The sequence below is a fragment of the Ananas comosus genome, linkage group 4 (assembly GCF_001540865.1).
Source record: "Ananas comosus cultivar F153 linkage group 4, ASM154086v1, whole genome shotgun sequence".
In the NCBI taxonomy this organism is placed as follows: Eukaryota; Viridiplantae; Streptophyta; class Magnoliopsida; order Poales; family Bromeliaceae; genus Ananas; species Ananas comosus.
This window is the reverse complement of record NC_033624.1, coordinates 8,022,612-8,047,272: the sequence shown is the minus strand read 5'-3', so window position 1 is coordinate 8,047,272 and position 24,661 is coordinate 8,022,612. Positions and strand designations below refer to the sequence as shown.

The following is a 24,661-nucleotide window of genomic DNA, read 5'->3' as shown; positions in this document are numbered from 1 at the left end:
GGCAGAGGCTCGAGTTTGCGCAGTCTGCTGCTTGGTACCGGTACTCTTTCCCGCGTATCGGTACGCAGTGCAGACTGCGAACTGCTGTTGTTGAGGGATGTTTTTGGTTTTGTTACCACTCTATAAGTAACCCACACCCCTTAGATGGTTCCCTGAGCTTGGAACTAGAGGAGAACCAGGTAGGGGACTTCTCCACTTCCCCTATTTGCTTTTCTCCTCCTTTTTGCTTGGATTTTAGAGGATTGATCACCTCTTTTGCTTCATTTTGGCATGTTGGTGGATCTCCCACCATTGGAGAAGCTTTGGAGCTAGGAGTAGAGCTTGTTGGAGGAGAGATCTTCAACCCTAACTCATTTCAAGCTTGGTCTGGAGCTTCTAGAGAGGTTAGTAACCTTAATCTCTCATTTGATTCATGCTTTGGTAGAGTTTTTGTGTTGAACCCTAGAAATGAGAAATCTAGGGTTTATTTGGGGATTTTTGATTTGTAGCTTTTGAAGCTTAATTGATTGGTTTAGAACCTTCCTCTAGGCTGGAATAGAAGTGCTCTAGCTTCCATTTGGGATTTGAGAGGGTTTTTCCAACATCTAGGTGAGTTTTGCCTTTTCTTGGATTGGATAAAGATGAACTCGTGTAGTGTTCATTCATTTCGTCTAACCCTCTTAGAATTATCTCTAAGGAGCTAGGAGACTAGTGGACATTTTCATTAGCGCAAACGAAGAGGATCCGAGGAGTTCTTGGTAGGTTTGACCTCACCGAAATTGGTGAACTCCCCCTATGTTAAAAACCTTGTTATAAAAATAAAAATTCATACATATTCATGCTAGATAGAGCATATTTGAATTTTAGAATGCTTAAAATACATGTGTTATGTTTTATGAAAAATCACCTTTATGTAGTAGAGAGATATGTGTATTGTAATCATGCATGTGAATAGCATTCTTTTATGTGGCTTAGAATCATGTTTCATGTAATGAAAATGACAAGAATAACATGCTTTTGGACATAGAACTCATGTTGGACAAAAATGCCATAAAGAGGCATTCAACTTAGTAAATGGTTAAACTCCTACATGATGACATAGCGATAGGCCATTGGTTAAACTCCTACATGTATACATATATATGTATATATATAGAGCAGGGCTGCTGTGCTCCGTGCTCCTGAGCCGTTTTTGATGATGGAATTTTCGAATCGACGATCGGCTCCGTTAGACTTGATCTAGCGCATTTGAAGTTTCTAAAAAATAATTTTTGATTTTTCGATATTATTTACCTAGTGATCGAAAGGATTCAAAATCAATCATTTTTAACGACTGGAAATAAAAATCCTATAAAAAGTGGTGATATAGCACTAAAATTTTCGATCAGAAATATTGATCTTGTTGTAGATAGTATAAAGAATTTTGTATCAAAATTTCATCTGATTTGAATACTTCTACACCGTTAAACTTGAAAACGGCAAATATCAACCATTAAAAATTATGGATTTTGAATCCTTTCGATCACTAGGTAAATGATATCAAAAAATCGCAAAAATTATTTTCTAGAAACTTCAAATAGGCTAGATCAAGTCTAACGGAGCCAATCGTCGATTCGAAAATTCCATCATCGAAAACAGCTTAGGAGTACAGAGGCCTCCGTGCTCCTGAGAGCACAGCAGCCCTGCTCTATATATATGGGGCAATTGTCTATATACCCCTGAAAAGTTTCCGGTTTTCTTATTTACCCCTCTTAGAAGGCTAATATTGAAAATACCCTTCTTATGTTCCAAGTTTTTCTAAAATACCCCTGGAGTTAAGTTCCGTTAGTGAGCTACCGTTATCTCTGAAAAATTACCATTTTGCCCATTCCAATATACCCTTGTACCGTAACAAACTTTTCTTATATACCCTTCATATAGCAAATACTTTTCTTATTTGCCCTTCAGCCGGATCCGGAGCAGAGGGCGTGCAGGGGTCCGATGGCGTTGCGGCCCTTTTGCTCCCGGCGCCGGCCAAGGCAGCGGAGGAGGAGAAGGACGACGAGAGCGGCGAGAGATGGGATCGTCGCTGCGGCCCTCTTGCTCCCGGCGCCGGCCAAGGCGGCGGAGGAGGTAGATGACGGCGACAACGAGAGCAGCGGTCGAAGAGGACGACGAGAGCGACGAGAGGGGTGGTGTTGGAGGTGGAGGTGTGGGAGGAGATGAGGCGAGGTGGAGGCGGAGGAGCCGGCCGGTGGTGGCGACCAAGTTAGGGAAGAAAGAGAGGATAATCTTAGGGATTAGTATAATAAGGTAGGGGCAAAATAGGTATTTTGTTTAGATTTTAACTCTAGTATAGATTTAACCCATATTTAACCCGAGTTAAGCTAACAGGGGATAACTGCAGGGGTATTTTGGAATAACGGTGGAACATATGAGGGGCATTTTAGAAAGAAAAAAAAAGTAGGGGTAGATCGGATATTTCCGAACGCATGAAGGGTATATAGGCAATTATCCCTATATATATATACATATATATGTATATGTATATATATATATATAGGCAATTATCCCTATATATATATACATATATATGTATATGTATATATATATATAGGCAATTATCCCTATATATATATACATATATATGTATATGTATATATATATATAGGCAATTATCCCTATATATATATACATATATATGTATATGTATATATATATATAGGCAATTATCCCTATATATATATACATATATATGTATATGTATATATATATATAGGCAATTATCCCTATATATATATACATATATATGTATATGTATATATATATATAGGCAATTATCCCTNTAGGCTAAATTACAGAAAACCCCCTGTCAAAATTCGATTTTTCACTTTTCCCCCGTCATTTAAAAACCTGCACTTTGCCCCCTTGTAAAATAAAAAATGTTCACAGGGGGGTACGGTGTGAACTGTGATGATAAAATGACCATTTTGCCCCTCATCATTTTGCCCTTTACCATGTTCACAGGAGAGAAGGCTGAGGACATTTTTGGCATAAAAAAATACATAATAATATTTTATAAACAGAACGCTAACGGATTACTAACGGCAGGGGGCGAAGTGAACATTTTTCATTTTACAAGGGGGCAAAGTGTAGGTTTTTAAATGACAGGGGGGAAAGTGAAAAATCGGGTTTTGACAGGAGTGTTTTCTGTAATTTAGCCTTTTAATATTTAAATTCAAATACGATGATATGTTTAATTCAAAATTATGATAGGTCATATTACGTATGAGAAAGGTTAACTAGATATTATATAGGCGGTGAATGTGTATGGTAGGTGGATTAATGAGATATTTGAAAAATTCACGGATATTACGTTGCGAAAGAATTGGCGNGTTTTCTCTATTTTTCGTGCATTTTTGTTGGTAGCACATGACGGACGATCCATCCGGTTCCCAACAGTTTGGTGGGTTATTACCCCCTCCGTTGAATCTTTTGACCGTTCGTTGAAGGTAGTCGAAACACTTCTCGTCTCGCGTTTGCATGAACGCGTAAGCCGTAGAGGCAGGAGAGAATAGGAAGGAGCCATCCACGCATTGGAGCTTAAGAAGACTAACCCAATCCAAACCACGCATTCCCTCCAGGCTATGGAGAATTGTTGTTGGTACTTTATACATCACTTCCTGCGGTATCCTGCTCCATGCACCACCAGAGATTCAGTACATAAATTGAGAAATGCTTCAATCCACTGGCAAATTAAAATCAGATTATTCATTTTTTAAGATTAAGATAGACATATATACATATATTATATATATATATATATATATATATATATATAAAGAGAGAGAGAGTCCAGCTGGGATACCATCGATAGCACCAAGGGCTTGGTGCTATCGAGTTTTCCACCGTTAAATTTAACCCTTCGATTATCTTTACCCGTTAGATTATACTATTCAACCAACCACCCACTCAACCCTAGGGGGCCCACATAATCCTAACTGCACATTTCTCAATCCAAGGGCTAAAAAACTAATAGCACCAATTGCTTGGTACTATTGATAGTATTCCAGCCTAGTTCCATATATATATATATAGTATGGCTACTATACTCTTGTGAGTATTGGGCCCTTCGTACTCATAAGTTGTTTTCGATGGTGGAGCTTCCGAATCGACGATCCACTCCGTCAAATATGATCTAGAGTATTTGAAACTTCTAAAAAATAAATTTCGTAATTTTTCGAAATTATAATAAAGTCCATCAAACGGGTATAAAATGAACGGTCAAAATCGAACGACGTCCTAAAACATCCTTCAATTTAAGATCGGAGTTATTGATCTTTATCTAGGTAGTGAATAGAATTTTCTATCAAAAATTGAACATATTCCAATTATTTTACACCGTTAAACTAGCAAATATTCTATACCGACCGTTAAAAGTTGTCAATTTTGTGAGCTTTTGATCGTAAGGTAAATGATGTTGAAAAATTATGAAATTTGATTTCTAGAAGTTTTAAATGATCTAGATAATGTTTAACGATATGGATCGTTGATTAGGAAGCTCTATCATCGAAAACGACTTACGAGTACGAGAGTGATCGTACTCATAAGAGTATAGTAGCCGGACTTTCTATATATATATTATTAAATAATTTTTTTAGTTATTATGAAGTTTATGACTCTATTCCTACTAAATATTGTGACATATATATAATATATAAAATATTTTCTTAACAACTTGAGATTTTATAACACTATAGAAAACTAATTTTTCATGATAATATAATAAAAAAATTGTTGACAATACGTGCCAATGTGCCAATGGCATGCTATTTGTGAGGGTTTTTGGGGAGGGTGTGGGGGGTGGGGGTCGCATTCGTGCCACCATTGGTGCGCCCTGCTGCTATATTATGTCGTGCCATTAGTACAGCAACACGAGCGATGCCACCATTGGCGTGCCCTACGCTACTGTATTATGTCGTGCCACTAGCACAGCAACATGTCCCAGTGGCAAAACAATCCTTAATAATCGCCAAAAGTAAGACCAATTTTATTGCATTGTCATACTCACGAGTATCCTGCACCTAACAAGAAGCAAGATATCTACTAAAATGACAACATGAATTTGGGTACTTAAATGGAAAGCACATTATACAAAAATACTAAAAAAAATGGATTATAGTTTAACTACACTATACCCTGTGAAAAAATTTAACATGGGGCATCGCATACACCACAAAATTTCAGTAAAATTAATATATGCTCAAAAAAAAGAGCAAAATAACAATCCACTCCAACCTCTATAAATCTAAACACTCCATTATTGGATTCGAATTCTAAATTCAAATTGAGATATTAATTCAAATTTTCAAATTTATAATTTTAAATTTCAAATTTGAGGTTTTCAACATTTAATTTTTAATTTCAAATATAAATTTAAAATTATGAAATTATAAATTTGGGATTTTAAACTTCCAAGCTTAAATTTCAAATTTTAAAATTAAACGCTAAAATTTTCAATCTTAAATTTTCAATATAATATTTTAAATATAAATTTCAAAATTTAAACATGGATTTTAAATTACAAATTTCAAAATTTAAAATTAAGATAAGATTTTAAATTAAAATTTCAAAATTTTAAACTTAGAATTTAAACTTCAAATTTCAACTTTCAAATTTTTACATTTCAAATTTTGAAATTTAAATTTTGATTTTAAATTTCAATTTTCAATTTTAAATTTCAAATTTCAAATTTTGAATTTCTCAAAATTTTAATTTCAAATTTCAAATATTAAATTTATAGTTTCTAAAAATTTTAAATTTTAAACTTTCATTTCAAATTTTAAACTTTAACATTTTAAATTTTAGACTTGAAATTCAATTTTAAATTTCAAATAATTTCAATTTATTTCAAATTTGAAATTTCAAAATTTTCAAATATCTAATTTGAATTTAAATTTTTCCTTTAAATTTTAAATTAACTTTCAAAATTTTCAAATATCAAATTTTGAATTAAAATTTTTCCTTTAAAATTTATTTATATTTCTCGTTTAGAATGCAACCACCTTAACTATGAACAAGAATTTAAGTGCCCATTGGCATGGGCAATATCTACTGTACCGTATCGTGCCAATAAGATACCGGCACGATACAATCCCCGTGTATGGCACAGCTCAAAACCCTCTACTCTTTAAACTAGTAAGTAATTTTCTTAATAAACTTCAAAAGATTTGATAAAGATACATAATAAGTAGAAAATTTTGTTGCTAAAGAAATAAATATTTCGTGCCACTATGTATCGACACATATATTTTTTGTAACTGGCACTCATCGGCACGGCCCGGCACACACAATGCCATACCGTGCCGGCAAGTTTTCTATACAACTCTATGCCACGGCACTTAAATCCTTGACTATGAACCATTTTGAATGAGTTGCCGACCTTTCAAAATATTTATTTTACTACCCAACCTTTCAATCTATTTGATTTGAGTCAATCAACGATACTCATAGTTAGTTAATTCGGATTCGGCAAAAATTCGGTACGGATATAATACGTATAAAATTCGTTTTCTAATTTTTAAATTCGTTGAAAAATTCAGCTTAAAAAACGAATTTGATATAAAATATAAAATATAAGATATAAAATATAAAATAATTTATATTTAAAAATAAAATTATAAGTTTTTTATTTGTATTTTCAATAATTCTGCAATAATTCGCGAATAATTCGGCTGGCCCAAAAATTCGCGAATAATTCTCTTTCTTTCGGAAAATTTCGTAAACGGACCATTTAATTCGGATTTTCAATAATTCGCGAATAATTTGCGAATAATTCGCAAATTTACTAACTAGGATGATACTTCGACTTTAAGCTAATTACTTGCTTTCACGAACTTAAAGTTGCGAAAATTGCATATTGTGTAATAAATAAATCCGTGAAGATAAAAAATGCAATCAAATTTTGAAGTCAGAGTGCTTAAAATGATAATGATTTAAAAATCGAGTTGAACCAGCTAGTCCAATCGTGACCAAGTCTATAAAGCGGTTCGGTTCAACCCTTTGAACCAAGTAAGTCAAAATCGCTTTGAAACATTCGAACCGGAAGTTCAACCTTCATACCGGTGAATCGGTCTGGTTTTAATCAAACTCGTCAGGTTTTTTTTTTATCAAATCATATTAAAATCTAATGGCTTAAAATCAACTTAACTGATTTTATTTTCTATTAGCACAGATTAGTATTATAAAAGTGAAACTTGAAAATTTATATCTATTTAATTCGGTCTAAAAATCAATATTTTTATAATTAAATATGATACTAGATTAATAATATATATTTTCGTACATAATAAAATTAAAAATAATAATTAAATATTTATGAAGTCATTCTGACGTCACTATTTCAAGCAATGGTTGACACTGATTGAACCAATGACCCTTGACCAAGTAATATTTTTGGGTTGTTGTTTGATCAAGTTTTTAAAACATTGTAAAACTTAAGCGGTTAAGCCATAAAATTTTGTAGTGTTACAGGACTCCCTATTTCATCTAAACCAAAATCACAGAATGTAAACTCATGGAGTTCTATAACTGTGCATCCAAATAAAGCCTTGAAAGAAGAAGAAACTGGAGAAACTACATAAGCTAATTGCTGGTAAATAAAGAAAGCAAAGATGAGAAAAAGCTTGCACATTTCATAATCATTTAGGTGTCGATGTAGTAGGAATTTATATATTAGTAAATCATATTGTGGAAGGACTAAGATAACAGCTGTGGATCGTTATCTATAACCACTAATTCCAAAAGCTCAAGCAATTAAAATGGGGCAAGCAATTCATTTAAAGCGTACAAACATAGCACCTGTAGGTCAGATTGTGACTTGACCCTACCCAGCCTCCGCCACGTACGCAAGATGTTGGTCTACCTGCCAACAACAGCTTCCAAGGTTTCTATTAATTGACTAATGTGGATTATGAACATATTTTATCAAAGTTCAAAATTATCCTTTGCTAGTAAATTTTATGAACTTAACATCAAAACCTTGAAGAGCTCCATACAATCTCCAACAAGGAATGAGGAAAGACTAAAGACGTTCAAGACAATATAATCAGATATTTTTACTCCCTATGGTGCATTGGCAAGTTGCCAAAATGTGCATTAAAACAGGTCGGCAAACAATAAAGCCTAATACAATAAGTCATCACATTCTCCTTTACAGTGTCAAAATCTAAACTAGATTAATAATTTCGTATGCCTAGAAAGAGCCATAGGATCTTTATTTCAATGCTGCTAAAGGCCTAAATATATAGTAGGTTTGCATATATAAATTTGCCCATGTTTTGCACGAAAAGAACCCTGAATATTGCAACCATTACAATTCCTACGATAGCTGCAAAAATAGCCAATCTTGATTGAGCATAAGTTTGACAACTTAAAAATCTCTTGTTGATAGTAGGAAGTGCAACCACAGAACAATTAGATATTCATACCTGGTGGGTAAGATAGTGATCTTGATGATTTACAGAAAAGAAGTGCTCAACATGCTCACTAACTGATTCGTCGGGATCTGGTGGAACATTTCTCACAAGAACCTAAACAATTAAATGAAAAAGAAGAAAGAAAAGTTATGAAATAAAATTAAAAAAAAAAACAGAGATTTTCAGATGAAATAACAAAACTAATCCAATATTAGTTTTTGTGCTTGCTAAACATTCTTCAATTCCAACAAAAGTAAAATAATTTAAGGGGACAAAGACATCCTATGACATCACATACTAGTGATCCCTATCAAAATCACACACTAGTGATTCTATCGTGACGACTCCCAAGACAACCAGGAGTATCTGGCATGAAGATAACAAAGCATAAAATATTACTGATTCCAAACGAATTCTGCTAACAACTATATGTTTCTGTGCATCAAATTATCACGTAATAAAAACTTAATTTCCTAAAACCAATTAAAATAAATTGTAAAGACGATTAAGAGGATGCTTGGCGTAGCTTTTGAAAAGCGATTTTGGGCCCAAAAGTGATTTTCGGCTTAATAGAGCATTTGGCAACCTCCTTTCAAAATATGATTCTCATTTTTAGAATCAGTTTTCTGATTTTCGATGTCCAAAATCAGAAACAGCCAAAACCTGCTTTTTGAAATGTGATTCTAATTTTGGACTCAACTTTTAAATTTTTATTTTGATTTTACATTCAAATTTTAAAATAAATTCAAATTCTAATTTTAAGTTTTACTATTCAAATTTTAAAATTTTAAATTTTAAATTTCAAATTTTAAAACTGTAAATTAAGAAAATTTTCAAATTTTAAACTTCAAATCTCAAATTTTAATATTCAACTTTAAAATTTAAGAAAAAAATTAAATTATCAAAATTTTGAATTTTAAAAATTAACCTTTAAAATTTTAAAATTTCAAATTATAAGTTTAATTTTCAAATTACAAATTACAAATTTCAAATTTTGAATTTTAATTTTAAATATTCAAATTTAAAATTTTAATTTTGAATTTCAAATTTGAAATTGAATATTTAAATTTAGATTTAAAATTTCAAATTTTAATTTTTTATTTTTAATTTTCAATTTTCAAATTTATATTTTTAATTAAAATATCAAAATTTTATAATTTTGTGCAAATTTAAAATTTAAAATTTAAAATTAAATTCAATTCTTAAATTTTTAATTTTTAAATTTTAATGTAAATTCCAATTTTAAATTATTTTACAATAAAATTCAGTAAAAATATTTTTATTTGCAAAAAGCAAAAACAAATTTAAACAGTTATACAAAATCACTATTGAAAAATCGCTTTTCATTTAAACTGAACCAAACGCTCTACAGCTTTTAATCCATTCTGCAGAAATCACTTTTTCAGAATCTAGGCAAAAGTGGCCCTAACTCAGAAAATACAACGAAAAGGCACTAATTCCATAGAGGAAAGGAATCATCAAATTAGAGAACTTACAGTGAACTGATCTGGTCGACGTTTTTCAGAGGCAAGAAAATGCAATCTCATTGATGCTATGAGCTTATATTCTTTATATAATACAAAGTATGTCCAAAATGCAAATACATATGCCATGACCACATGAGCCCAAAACCTAGAAGAAACAAGATCATAAAACGTAAGAGGCCCTTGAATATTAGACTTGTATAAAATAAAAATCACACCAGTTCCTATGCAACTATTGAATATCTGATTAATAACCTAAACCAAAAAATTAGACAACCTTTGGCAAAATATGAAAGAAGCTTGTCAATAATTAAGACAATAGGGTTGATTAAGTTAAACATCCAACTTGAAGATACAATTCATATACAATTTTGATAAGCACCAAGGGGAAGATAGTATGAAGATGTATCAACAAAGACGAGCAATAAGCCATAACTTCCCAATTCAAAATTACCACAAATAGTCCACATATGTAGATTCCTGAAGCATAAAACCGTTCATAGTTCCACTTCGATTTTGATGATAGGGCATCTAAATCAGTAGCTAGCGGTGCTAAATATGTTTTAGAGCATCTAAAGTATCGAGAAGCCAAATTTCATGACTTCTGTAAATTACTTTGCAGTGTATCAAGTGGCCACAAATAAACACTTGAAATCAAACAACCTTCTAATAATAAAGGACAAGGATTAAATAAGAGTTGTTGATCTTCATATAATTAATAAAAAGCATTTTCAAAATGAAGTTCAAATGATTTAGATTTTTCTACACAATTAAACTACCAAATGCATCATATCAGCTGTGAAAAAATTGTCAATCTTGAGACATTAATCATGAAATTTATTTTCTAAATACTTTGAATATGCCAAATAAAGCTTTTCATCATTATTTTATCAGAATATGGTAAATCATTTCATAAGTGAAACATTAATATACATGAAATTTTAAATAGCCAATAACCAAACTCATAGGTTTTAGGACAAACGAATTTCAGCGAAATCGGACTCCGTAAATTTGACATCTTTTTAAATGTTATCGTGTGTCTTTTAATTTTAAAGCTACCAGTCAAATTTCAGTGAAAAATGATTTAAAATAAAGATTTTACGGGATTATTACTTTTCACTTAAAGTGAATAGTAACCTGCGTTTCCAGTTGTGATCGAGAAGACAAGTGGGCTTCGGATGCGAATTGGCCTCCGTTTCGGACGATTCAATAGCTTATTTTCGATGGTCTGACTGTGCCAGAGCCAATGACACTGACAGATTTCATGTTCGACGCACGATTTTCGAGAAAAATAGTTTTTATTGCTGGGAAGGCATTTATTCCATGGTGTTCTTGCTTTTTAGAAGTGATCGGTGCTCCGTATTGCGTAAAAACTCATGGGCAGGGACCTTTCTGCGAGAGGAAAGTAATGAAGAGGGACTGGAATGCGAATTTCTAGAATTAGGGGACTTTGGAGTGATTATTCTCCACGAATAATGGGTTTCATGTTTTTAAGGTTGGATTTGGGGATTTTGCAACCCAAACCCTAGATCAAACCTTCATCCTCCTCCTTTACCACCTGAGGGAGAACCCTGCCGCTTCCCTCGCTGTCGCCGACCGCCGGAAAAGGAGAGGAAGCCAATCTCTTTCTCTCTCTCTATTGATGTGTGGTGTGAAGAGGAGCCAGAGCCCTCTTGTATCCAACCGCCGCTAACCTAGACCGCCGCTGGCGTCACCACCAGACCCTGGGCGGCCGTCCCCGATGTTTCGCCAATGCCGTCGTGCCCTGGGGAGCCGCCACTGCTGAAGAGAAGCACCAGAGGGCTTGTGCAGCCGTGGGGAGACACCCGATCGCCACCGCCGCCGCGCCGCGCCACCACAGGGCAACGCCGGAGGTCTAAGGGAGTCCACTGGAGGAATCTGCAATGCCCTAGATGTGGGTCCACTTTGGGGTGCCCACCCTGATGGGAAAATACAAGCCCTAACTTTCGGGCCATATCCGGACTAGACTGAGTTGGAAATGGACGAGGCCTATCGCCGCCGGCCAGAGGCCCCCGCCAACTCCCCTGAGTGCGGCGATCCTCCCCTGGCCGGAGTTCCCCCTGCCATGCTGCCAGCTGTCGGATCCGTAATGCCCTAGCCCCTGCATGGTTGCTGCTAAGTGGACTTCAGGACTTGAGTAGCCGAGCTTCTTTTTCCGACCACCGGAGACGAAGCGTGAGCACCGCACTCCTGGGGTCTTGTGGAGACCCGTGCTCACCTTAGCTGCGATCAATGAAGCTCCGGTGTGCGCGTGGGACTCAGCCGCTTCCGAGAGCAAATAATTGGAGGGGTTTTTCTACTGTTTTGAAGCCTTACGGCCATCGATTGCGCTCTAGACAGCGAGCACGAGCATCATCACGTCGAGATGAATCAATTCGTCTAATTGGTTGGATCCGTTACGATGCGAATCAGGGTAACAAGCTCGAAACTCGTGTTTATGTATGGTTTGAATAGTATCTAGAGCATTACTAAGTTGTTTGCAAGTTATATGCAATGGGGGCCCTGCGAACAACCTCGGACAGTGTGTAATCGCTGTTAGCGACCTCTTGACTGATCGTCAAAGGTCCGAGAGCCGTTGCGGAGTGAAACTGGGGTCCCACGGCATCATTTGGCAAAAATTCGCCGATCGAACGCGGTTAAGTTGTGGTTTTCACACATTAGCAATCCGGATGCCCTAGAGACCTAGCCAAGACCTGGTTGCTACCGTCACCTTCGAAGTCCGAAGGTGGTGGATGAACGACGGAGGGGTTTTGGTGCATTTTCCAGTGAAATCGTCGGTAGAACGCGGTTTCGCGGCGCGATAAGTTTCCGACTACGTGGTCGCCTCGGAAATCATCGCCTAACCTCGTTGGCTAGCCACTGGGGGGTCGCCTCGTGTGTTCGAAGGTGACAAGTGAACGGCAGAGGTTTCTAGTGCCAAAGTGGACACTTCCGAAAGCCCGGAGCAAAACGGTCGACCGGTGACAACCGAGTTGACCTTGGTGCTTGTGTTATCTGCCCAGACACTCAAATGGATGTGTTTCAGGGCAGCAGGTGACTCACAGCATGAGTCGGTGTGTTTTGGAACATTTTGTGGGTCCCGCGGGCATCCTGGTGCGTTTTTGGGATTCCCAGCGAGTTCGGAAATTGGTTTTGAAAAACTGATCCCACATGCAGTTTTGGGTTTATGAGCGATGTCTTTTGAGTAAGTAGGTTTGTTTTCAGGCTCGGTGGACCTGTCGTAGATCAGGTCGATGGTTCTGCACACTGCAGAAGCTAGGTGCAGCTACAACACAGGTGGGTACTTCGATCCAAAGTCTGTTCAGTGGTGCACGCTCGGGATGCTCCTTTCATCCCAACCTTTCACTCCTTACATATATACATATCCAGTACTTGAGCTCTTCACCTCATGACTTCGACCCTTACTCTACTTAGTTTACTCTCTCATTTGCCATGACATAAAAGTAGAGCAGTAGTGACACATGCATTTATATTCCAGTTGACCTGAGTGGTCAGTCCCCGTGTACTTATATTGTCATGATTTCACACTTTCCAGTTGACCTGACTCCTGAGTGGTCGGTACTTGCATACTTGAGAGGATGTTGAGCTTGTCCATCTTAGTTGACCTGAGTGGTCGGCACTTGTGTTCCCATACAGCTTCAATAATCTATTGGTCGGTGTGCCCCGAGGGGCGATGATTGTCGGCTATTCGCCGACGGTTGGCTATTGATCATATTCGCATTGATCGCCACAGCTTGAGAGCATTTCACGAACACCAACGGTATGATCTTCTGCAGGAAGGTGTTCTTTTTCAGAAAAGTGGTTGGTTGCCAACTAGTGAACCAAGCAGCCATTTACTAGGGTTATATGCTAGGTGAGCGAGCGAAGAGTGTCTTTCGCTTAAGGTCCTTAGACCGACACGACGGCGTAGATTGGGTACATTTGGACTATTCGTCCGATCGAGGCATATAGCTATAGTAGCGATTGTTACATACTTACTTTCAGTTCATCTCTTACACTTATTACTACTGTAGGCCTTTCTTTACCTATATCTGGTTACCGGCGAGTACGCTTGCCTTCGTCGGCTTGCGGTACCTACTGGGAGACCCTATGTTGGTTTCTTACCCCCATTTTTCTACAGGTGACGTTGGTAGGATTGGTCGGGATAATACGTGAAGCTATAGTTAGAGGGCCGAGATAAGAGTTTCCCGACATACGGTATATGTTTTGATTATACTCCTTACTTAGCATCAGTTACACTTGTGGATAGCATAGTCTTACCCTTACACCTGTCAATAGATACTTATGTGGTTCAGTTGCTGTTTACACTCGTGGGGTTTTGCATGTTGTACTCATGTGGTTTTTGCTTTGGATTTTAAAACGTGGCTTTCTACTACTCATGAATTTTAAAACGTGGCTTTCTACCACTCGTGGTAGTGTTTTCAAAATAAAAGTTTTCGTGTGGGGAACGGTTTTCAAATGGTTTTCTTGTGGCTTTTCGAAAGTTAGAATTTCAAATAAAGTCCTCGTGTGGGAGACATTTCCAACTAATAAGATGAATAGGAATGAATGTGAATGGATGTGACTAAGGACCATTTGTTGTATGTTAATGAATATTGTTCCTTGTACATCCTGTACCGCTGTGTGTGTGTGTGTGTGTGAGTGGAGGTCTGGTTGCTAATTGTACATGTGCTACGCCGTGCAAATATTGGGGAGACTCTATCCGTTTGTTTCGAAAATTTTCTATATTTGTGGTGGGTCTGTTGCACCCTTGGAGATCAAGATTTTGAAAAAAAAAAAAAAAGGGGGCAATTTTCCTCTTACTCTGATTTATAAAGATAGCCCGATTTCGAATTGGCTTTCAAAAAGGGACCCCAGGGCATGAAACCTATCCAAAATATTAATAGAAATGATGTATTCTACATAGGTTCTCATTTAAAAAAGAATTAGTTAGTGAGAGAGAAAAGAGCCACCAACAATTATTGAGATACAATCTATTCTGAAGAGTAATGGTAATAAAAAAGAATGATTGAGCTAGTGTAATGCACTGGACTTTCGCAAATTGCTAAGTTCTAGTGAAGAGTGGTAATTAAAACTATTTTGAATCACCTCAATGGTGTTTGGGAAGTAATGGAGCATTTTCGGCACAAAAATAACACGAAAACGAATTTTGGAGAGTCAAAACTACAAAGTTGTAGATTTTCATTGAGTACTGATACTGGAAAGGAGTGTCGGTACCCAGCTGCGTAGGACTTGAAAAAACTCTCAGGTTCTGCATAACTCTCCTGAGTATCGGTATTCATTTGTGGAGTACCGGTACTGAGACGGATGAATACTGATATTAGAGGTTGCAATCCAGCTCGCCGTTCGCGAGCCAGCTCGTGTTCAGCTCGAAATGAGCTCGAGATCGAATCGCTCGTTTAGTAAACAAGCCGAACACGAGCTGAATTTTTCAGCTCGTTTAATAAATGAGCTGAACACGAGCTGGGGTCAGCTCGCTCGTGTTCAGCTCGATAACAGCTCGAATATATATATTTTATATTTATATAACTTATTTAATTTATATTTATATATATAAATAAATAATTATATATATATAATATATATTTTTATTATTTAATTTTTAGCAAAATAAAAATATAAAAATGAGCTCAATTATAAAAAGACTTATAAAAAGACTTATTTATATGTAAAATTTCAACTATTAAATCAAAGTCTAATGGATAAGATTTTATAAATTTATTTTTTATATGTATTCAATCTAATCCTTTTAACTTATTGTTCGTTGGCCAGCTCGTGAGCCGGCTCGTATTTGGCTAGTTTACACCCCTAACTGATACACAATAGAAAATTGAAAAATCCATCGCTCTGATTCTATAGAACTGGCCTGGAGTATTAGAAGCCTTGAGCCTCGTACCAGTACTGAAACCCAAGTACCAGTAATCAATGCTGTGAACAGCAGATTTTGGCTGGTTGTAATTATAACCTATTCGAGGGTTTATGTGCAAATATAGCACCACTATATATACCCAAATCACAGCCAAAAACCCAAACCTTCCTCTCTTCATTCTTTCACTCTCTCTCTCTCCAATTCTTTCTCTACAAAAGGAAACGCTAGATTTCCTCCATTAGAAAGTTTGGAGATCCACTACTTTGGGAGCTTGAAGAGGATCAAGAGTTTTAAGAAGAAGCTCGAGGAAGAAGAAGCCATCCACTCCACGTTTTCCTCACTAGAAGAGAAAAGGTGAGTGGGTATTTAGGGTTTTGGTTTTAAGATTTTTTCGAATGGGAATTTTTGGAGTTCTAACTTTATTATAACCATTTTTTAAGGTTTCCTTGATGATTTCAAAAATCAAATCCTTCTGTTGGTGAAAAATCAAACAAAGGTAGGTAATGTCACTGAAAAGGGTTTAATCTCCTTTTTGTCCTTACTTTCTTGAATTTATTTGCACGTATCATGTGAAATAATTAAACTAGATGGGATTTTAGTTGCACGCTAGAGAAATAAGGTTTTAGCCCTTTTGTTTGCTAAATAGAACAATGGACATGTACATATAAGAGGATAGGGAACCTTGAATATAGGTTAAACAATAGGCATTTAAACATAGATCGAAGCCTAAGGTGAAACATAGTGACATGTGAATTTTAGGGTAAATATGAACTAGAGAACAAGTATGATTAAGTTGAACGTGGTTGATAACCCTAGTTGTCATGAACTTAGGATATATGTTAAAACATGTGCGATCTTCCAGAAGTGTCAAAAGAAAAGGGAGGTGTGCGAGCAATCGACTCCCTATGAGGTACTTAGGGGAGTCCGGAAGCAATCGACCCTACTTACTTACCAATTGAGGAGAAGTACAAGCAACCGACTCTTCATGATGTGTAACAAGAAAAGAAACTAAACTAGCAAATTGGTTAAAGGAAATGTATAATTAAGAGGTATGAGATGATCAGAGCCAGTAATGTTACACCCCAATAATCCCACACCGGATAGAAATGGGGATGTGATTGGGTATATAAGAGATTAGACATTAGTAATAATAACTGGGCTTAAGCATTTTGGGCCGGTGGTTGGGCCCAACGAGTTATTGTTGCTAGTAGGCTGGGTCTTGTATATTTGAGGCATTGTAGTTGTAATTCTATCATTGCATTTCTATTGTTGAAATATATGTTATTTATCATTATTATCTACTAATGCCTCCTTTGGACCGAGTGAGTGTAAAGTATCACTTTTAATGCTTGCACCCGCTAGAAACTTATCTGAAGTCGTCACCTCTTTGTTATTTAGCCTTTTTCAGAGCCTATGGTCACCAATTAGGCGCATGATTGCGGCAAAGGTGTCGCGGAGTAGTGGACCTAGAGAGAAGTCTAGTGTGCCTTGTTTATAAACAAGAAAAAACTTGTAATATTTTAGTATGATGGGCTTTCGTCTATTAACATTCACTCTAATGCTCTCTTATGCCCATATTGTGCGTGTTTTTGTACAGGTTGGTATGTGATTCCGCTTTGTGCGGGTAAGGAAAGTCTTGCCCGCTCAGCAGGTCTGTTGTACGTGCCCGAGTGGGCCCAATTAGCGATCTTGAGGCATAACAGCTAGAAATTGAACTCCTCATCTCTCACCAAAAGTTAAAACGATTACTACTAGGCAATACTCTAATTACTTCTTCGAAAACCACTTAAATAGCTTTATTTCCTGTACCTTCCCTATAAGAACTTTCGCCACATTAAGAACAATTGTTTAGTTTCTACAGACTTGAAGGGGGCCATAATCATACCTATTCTCCACATAGCTTTGCACTTGACTGAACCAAATAAGAATCGGATAAAACCATATTTAAAAAGAACTCGACTAGACCTGGTAAGAATTAGGAAAATGCCAGATAGAAGTACAGTTGAACACAAGGAAAATGGACCAGAACAAGGGAGGTGCGAATTAAGATCTAATACAACTTGATCACAAATGAAAAGCTTGACTTAATAGGTGGAGAAAGCTTTCACATTATTTACAAGCCAAAACTTTGTTTTCTATCCAATATGGCAATATGGGATTAATAAGCGGGAATATCCCTACTATTCCAAAGATTATTCCCAAACCAACAATTAGTTTGCATGGTGTTCATGACTTCGGCCTTCTACCAATGTTTTGTTATGAATCTATAAAATATATAATAAAATTGTTGATAGAATATTAAAATGCTAATAACTACACTTTTAACTTACTTAGTACCTCTCGTTTTCTTTGTTTTTCTACCATCTTCCCTTACCCACTTTCACTTAAATCTTAAATAAGAAGAGTAGGTACAAGAGCAGGGAAGAAGGGGAATGGAAAGGTTTGGAAGGAAAAGTGTGGAGATGGAAGAAAAAAAAGATGAAGATGACAAGGACAGGGAAAAAGATGGCAATGGTAGTGGAGAACAAGGAGCTAGCATTGGCGGTGGAGGATAAGAGGAGTGGTTTAGAATAGAGGTGTATTTTCATAATTTTAATATTTTATAAATGTTGCAGCCCCTTGGAGAGATTTATTGATCAATTATGATATATGGTTTCTTATGTCATTGAAGGAAAAACGATTTTTTGGATTGTGTACTGGACATCTGGAATGCTTTGAGAAACTCAGCACACACATACATAAGTCTATTTATACATACATTAATCTATGCATGGACGCGTGCATAAATAGACGCATACATACATACACTGATACACACATACATATACTTCTGCATTGTTTACCAAAATGTTTTGTGCATCTTAGCCCACAAATGCATACATTTATGCAACATTCTGCATCTTAGCCCACAAAAGTATAAATTTATACAACATTGTTCATCTTAGCCCACAAATGCATACATTTATACATACATAAGTACGCACGTGCGATGGGTATGTAATTTAATTCCTAGGAAACTAGTGTCTTAGATCAACTTTTTAGCAGTTGACAAATGGATAAATATATGAAGTTCACAAAGGTAAAACTACAAAAAGAACTAGAACTTGTGGGAGTCATTGTGTGTAAGATTTTTTTTTTCTTTTTTTTCTTTTTTTTTTAAAAGAAAGGTAGCATGCTACCTCTTCATTCAATTGAAAATTGAATTACGCTACATGATGAAAAAAAAAAAAAAAAAAAAAACACTTAATGATAGGATATTCTTAGATTCCATTATACATGCCCACAAAGAACTTAATGACAGAAAATTTAAAAGCAAAGGATCCATATGGAAAGATAAGAAGTTAAGGGCCCTTTTAAAATTGTCTCAAAAGCCATGGCCTACATGTACATTAACCATTGAACAGCAATGACAACCATCCGTTTGTTAATGTGATGCAACAAATCATAATATAAACTGATCATGATATACAAAGATCCATACCTTTGAGTATCTTGTCCAATATTTGATATCGAGAGCTTGTCAATTTCGCTAAAAGTAACTTCTTGAGCATTCTCCAACGTTTTACTGGTCCAGTTTACAGGAACCAAGACACAGAAGCCAAGCACAGTTAGAGGGACAAAAATCTTTAACCTGCTATTGCAATAAGGGATCAGGTATTGCATATGATGAAAGACATACGAACAACTTTTGAAGCTACCTAAATATATAGAATTAGAGAACTAAATGTGAGGAAGAAGCAACTTAACAAATTATCCACTGTAACTGACTAAAGCACTAGCGCAAACCCTCAGCCATGCTTACAAATTTCATCTCAATCATACAAGACTCTTCGGAAATTATGTGTTTAATGTTTCATCTCTTCGCATCACCAACTTAAAACAGCAAGCAGCTACCCAAAAAAATACCCTGATGCTTCATAAGCCAAAACCAACTAAACAGTAAAAGCAGTGTGTACAAGGTCAGAGTGATAAAAACATATTGAGGACAAGAAATAAGGACTTTTGACATCTCAGTCATTGCTTGATAGTCAACTTATCTCTTTTAGGGAAACGTTGATGCAGGTGCTCCACATAACAAACAATTTCCAAAATAATCAGTAACTCATCATCTTTTCATATAAATCACTTAAAAAGTTTTCTTTTTCCTCGGGTAAATTTCACTATTGCATACTTAACTTCAAGCAAAATAAGGCTGCCAAACTTCAATTTGTTTCAATTAGGGTGCTAAACTTTAATTTCATTTCTATTAGGTCATTTTGTTAAATTACATACAATTTTTCAAACAAACCAACAAGGTAACAGCAAATTCAGCTACCAAATCATCTTCTGAATCTGACATGACAGCTAATTTAACTTGATCTACCTGCTAGTGCAGTTGCCAAATACCTCTTCGAGATGATTTAATAACTATCATTCATTTCTGGGTAGTTAAGTTAGTTGGCAAGTCATTACTTCATCAAAGAAATAGACCAAAATTTGAACAGAAATTAATGTCCAGTGCTTTGATTGAAACAAATCAAAGTTTCACGACTTAACAAAGTTTCACAAAAAAGTTCTCAATAACCAATGATGTAATTTAGCCTTTTCTTTTTTACATAAACCCCTTGCTGAATAGCTTTTACTGAAATCCCATGAATATAAGATGATTAGCTTTTACTTTACACCTTTCTTATAATTGTAAAAATAATTTTTTTTAAAAAATAATTATAAAAATAGACCTCTAAATGCGGTGAATGATTCACCGCATTCATAACTCCTATTTAAGAGTAGAAAAAGAATAAAAGCGGTGAACCATTCACCGCTTTTACAATCGTAGAAATGTAGAAAAAAGTGGAAAAAAGAAAGAAAGCGGTAAATGGTTCACCGCTTTTAAAAGCGGTGAACCATTCACCGCTTTTATAGGACCATATTTATAAATAAAAATCTAACAGGTGTATTTTTAGAATAAAATTTTAGAAGAAGACTATTGCACTAAAAACCCCATTATAAGGAAAACAGTTAAGATTGAAATGAACCATTATTAATTTCACTATAAGTTGTTCAGGGTGGCTTATATCAACGAAAAACAGAAGAGAACAATACAAAAAGATGAAAAGTCAACGGCCGTCTTGAAATTATTTAAGAAATCAGATATCTAAGTGTGAATTTCACCTTCAAATGTCATAAATAAAATACTAAAAAGAACAAGTAGAATTTACAAGTGTAATTTACCCAAGTAGATAGATTCGGATATATACAGCAGAATCAAGTCCAGCATGATCAATCAACTCAGGTTCTGGCATTTTCAGTGCAGTTGGCATCCAATTCAGAAATCTTATATATGTTCTGAAATCCAGGTTCACAAATTTGCTCACTACATTTCCTGAGTGTCGTGGGCTGTTTCTTATTCCCTTGAGATACCACTTGGGAAAATATACCCTATCATTAATTGGTTGAAGCCGTAATATAGCAAATGCCAGGAGGAAACCAAGTGCAGAAAGAATATTTATTCCTGCAGCGAGCCCTATATCTGACAGAGATCCCATATCCTTTGAGAAGAAATACCACTCACGAAATTGGGCCTACCACACTACAAGACTAAAAAGCACGGCACCACAAGCTGAAGAGACAGAAAAAAAATAAATAAATAAAGAAAAATATATAAAGAATTCGCATACACTTTGTAACAATGAGAATCAATGTAAAACAAAGGGCGGCAAGCAATCCATGCTGCCTTTACCAAGCCTGATTAAGTAAAACTTGAAGAAGCTTGATAGAAACTTGATAATGATTTTAGGTGTATTCACATTGAAGATAACTCCACCTGACCAATCAGGTTGCCAAACTATATATCTCCAGAGAGAGGGTGGGGGGAGAGAGAGAGAGAGGCTACGTAACCAAGGATTTAAGTACCGTGGCATGGGATCATGCCGAAAACTTGCCTCGATGTGTTTCGGGCAGTGCCAATGCATGCCGGTCACAAAAAATATGTGTGCCGCACATAATGATATGAAAATATTTATTTTCTTTTGCAACAAAATGTTATAATTGCTTATTATGTATTTTTATCACAACTTTTGAATTTTATTGAGAAAATTACTTACTAATTTAAAGAAAAGAGTCTTAAGCTGTGCCATCATACAGAGGGGGTATCGTGTCGATATTTTAATGACACGATACGGCACGGTAGATACGACCCATGCCGATACGCATTTAAATCCTTACAACAATGTTCTAAATTCAATTTTAACTAAGATACTAAATTCCAGGGCAACTACAATGCTTGATACATAGTCTTTACTTGCTTATGGTTTAGAAATACCCAAATTGGTTAAGCGTAACTTTTATTTTACATTTCGTCAAAACAATCAAGATAAATTATTTGTGATTTTATCTACAAGTCGATGTTTACGTAACATTCGAGTATATACTGCCATCAAATTTCACCCAGCAGCATACATAATTAGTGAAAATGCTCATTGACTTGAACAGATAACTATAAACTTGAACATGCAAAAAACACCACTATATTCATTCACGCCTTGAGAATCCTACCTTCCATCTAGATCAGGCAATGCATAACACTGAAATAAAAAAAAAAAAAGATTGGATGCTTGGTACTTCTTAATCCTTGAGTCAATGAAAATCTAGTAATGTACGATTGGCTTGTCATTTAAAAAGCTTTCCACAGTAATTCAAATGAATAAAACTTCTTGGTTGTTATTTCTTGGTCAGGCAAAAACCATAAACTTACTCACTTCTTACCTTCCTTCGTGGCACATATAAAGGGCTTTTGAATACGCGATCCTCTCACAACCTCCTTGAGAACGCTCTCTCGTTAGATCCTAGAGCTCCAGCAAATTAAAAAGGAAAAAGAAAAGAGAAAGCATTTCAAAAATTGTAAACAACATTTGCAATGGGTGTATCATCCCACACTGCAAACCACTACTAAGTACTAACTTCATCTCATTGATTCTGTTCAAGTACGATGAGCAATGCAGTTAAGTTTCTCCGAGAGATCAAAAGGAAGATCGTGAAAGCTTGAAAACCTAACAAAAAGGAAAAAAGAAAACGGAACGGAAGAGAGAAGACAAAAAAAAGGAAAGCAGAATGGGGCATTGGGAAAAGGAAAGAAAACGAGACCATGAAATAGATGAGATATTAAAGCAATATAACTGGCTATTTTCGGTTTTGATTCTATTTAGGGAATAACAAATAAAAAATTAACGCTGGGTTTGAACATCATAACAATAATAATATTATTATTATTATTATTATTATTATTATTAAGAAAACGAAGAAATGCGGATGGATGCCAAGACAAAGAGAGAAAGACAGAGAGAGAGAGAGAGTTGGGAGGAGGGACGGCAACAAGAACGAAACTGCCTGCATGGGCGACGACGACGCTTTCGCTTTCGCTTCCTCTTCCGCACGCTCCTCGCTCCCCTCTCTCTCTCTCTCTCTCTCTCTCTCTCTCACACACACACACACACATCTTCTCTCTCGCCCGCACATCCCGTGCTCCTCGCGCTTTCGGTTTCGGACTATCCAAGGAGAAATCACCTCGCCCGCACATGCCGCGCTCCCCGCGCTTTTGTTTCGGACTATCCAAGGAAAAATCGCTGTCTGCACCCGGTACACCGGTATCTATATCTATATTTATTTATTTATTTTTATTTATTTATATTTATTTATATAATAATCTATCTATAGTAGTATATATGAATCCTCAGTTTTGGGACAGTTGGCGGCGAGCGCGGACGGGGGCGAGCGCGAGCGCCGGGCGCGGGCAGGCCGGCGGCGTGGCGGGGCGCAGCGTGGCGCGGCAGCGGGGGCGGGGCGGGCAGTGCGGGGGCGCGGCGGGCAGGCGGTGCGACTCTCTCTCTCCGTCAACCTTTCCCCCCTCGAGCGCCCCTCTCTCTCTCTCTCTCTCTCTCTCTCTATCTCTCTCTCTCGAGCGGCCCCCCCCTTCTCTCTCTCTCTCTCAGTATAAATTTAAAATGGTTTAAAAATTTTACATTTCAAATGTAAATTTAAAATTAAATTTTTAAATTTTAATTTTTTATTATTTAAAATTTAAATTTAAATTTGAAATATAAACTTTTGAAGTTTAAAATTTAAATCTTAAAATTTGAAATTGAAATTTTAATATTTAAATTTTTTAATTCAATTTATAATTTAATATTTAAAATATTAAAATTTGAAATTTAAAAGTTAAAACTTAAAATTTAAAAAATTTATATTTTATCTTAATTACTAAAACTAAAATTTTCAAGGGCTTTTTTTGCAAATAGCCCCCTAATAAATTTTATTTGCAAAAATAGCCCTGTCTAAAATTTATTTGCAAAAATGGTCCTGACCCTGCCACGCCAGCGCCACGTCAGCGCCACGCGGGCAGGGCCTGGGCCAGGTATTCAAGTTGAACACGGTGATTCGTTTACCGTGTCTAAACACGGTGAATCAATCACCGTGTTCACAGTGTTAGTCACGCCCCGCCCGGAGCTTTAGCTTGCATTAGACACGGTGAACGAATCACCGCGTCTAAACACGGTGAACTGTTCACCGCGTTTAGACACGGTGAACCATTTACCGTGTCCTTCACTTCCATATTTGGCCAAATACGGCCTGGCTAGTTGCCACTAGGTAAGTGGCACAGGTTATGTTTATATAACCTGTGCCATTAGGTAAGTGGCACAGGTTATGTTTAGATTACTTGTGCCACTTACCAAGTGGCACAGGTTATGTAAACATAACCTGTGCCACTTGATAAGTGGCACAGGTTATATAAACATAACCTGTGCCACTTACCAAGTGGCACAGGTTATGTTTACATAATACGTGGGGGCTTTTACCGATTCAGGCACAGATTATGT

The 24,661-nt window shown here is 36.2% G+C and overlaps 1 protein-coding gene across 15 annotated transcripts in view; it reads right to left on the bottom strand.

Moving 5' to 3' along the window:
* The window catches only part of LOC109709410 (CSC1-like protein At4g02900), a 39,608-nt gene extending 16,100 nt beyond the window's left edge, over positions 1–23,508 (bottom strand). For 3 of the 15 annotated variants that reach the window (XR_002216085.1, XR_002216086.1, XM_020231647.1), the window contains exons 1-5: positions 22,554–23,145; positions 21,021–21,408; positions 19,291–19,443; positions 9,932–10,067; positions 8,448–8,549 (exon numbers count right to left, since the gene is read on the bottom strand). Coding sequence is in view for 13 of the 15 variants with exons in the window: in XM_020231647.1 (XP_020087236.1) it covers positions 8,448–8,549; positions 9,932–10,067; positions 19,291–19,443; positions 21,021–21,334 (705 nt within the window). In the remaining 2 variants the exon portion in view is untranslated. The other 12 variants (XM_020231644.1, XM_020231645.1, XM_020231635.1 and 9 more) reach the window with 10 other exon arrangements.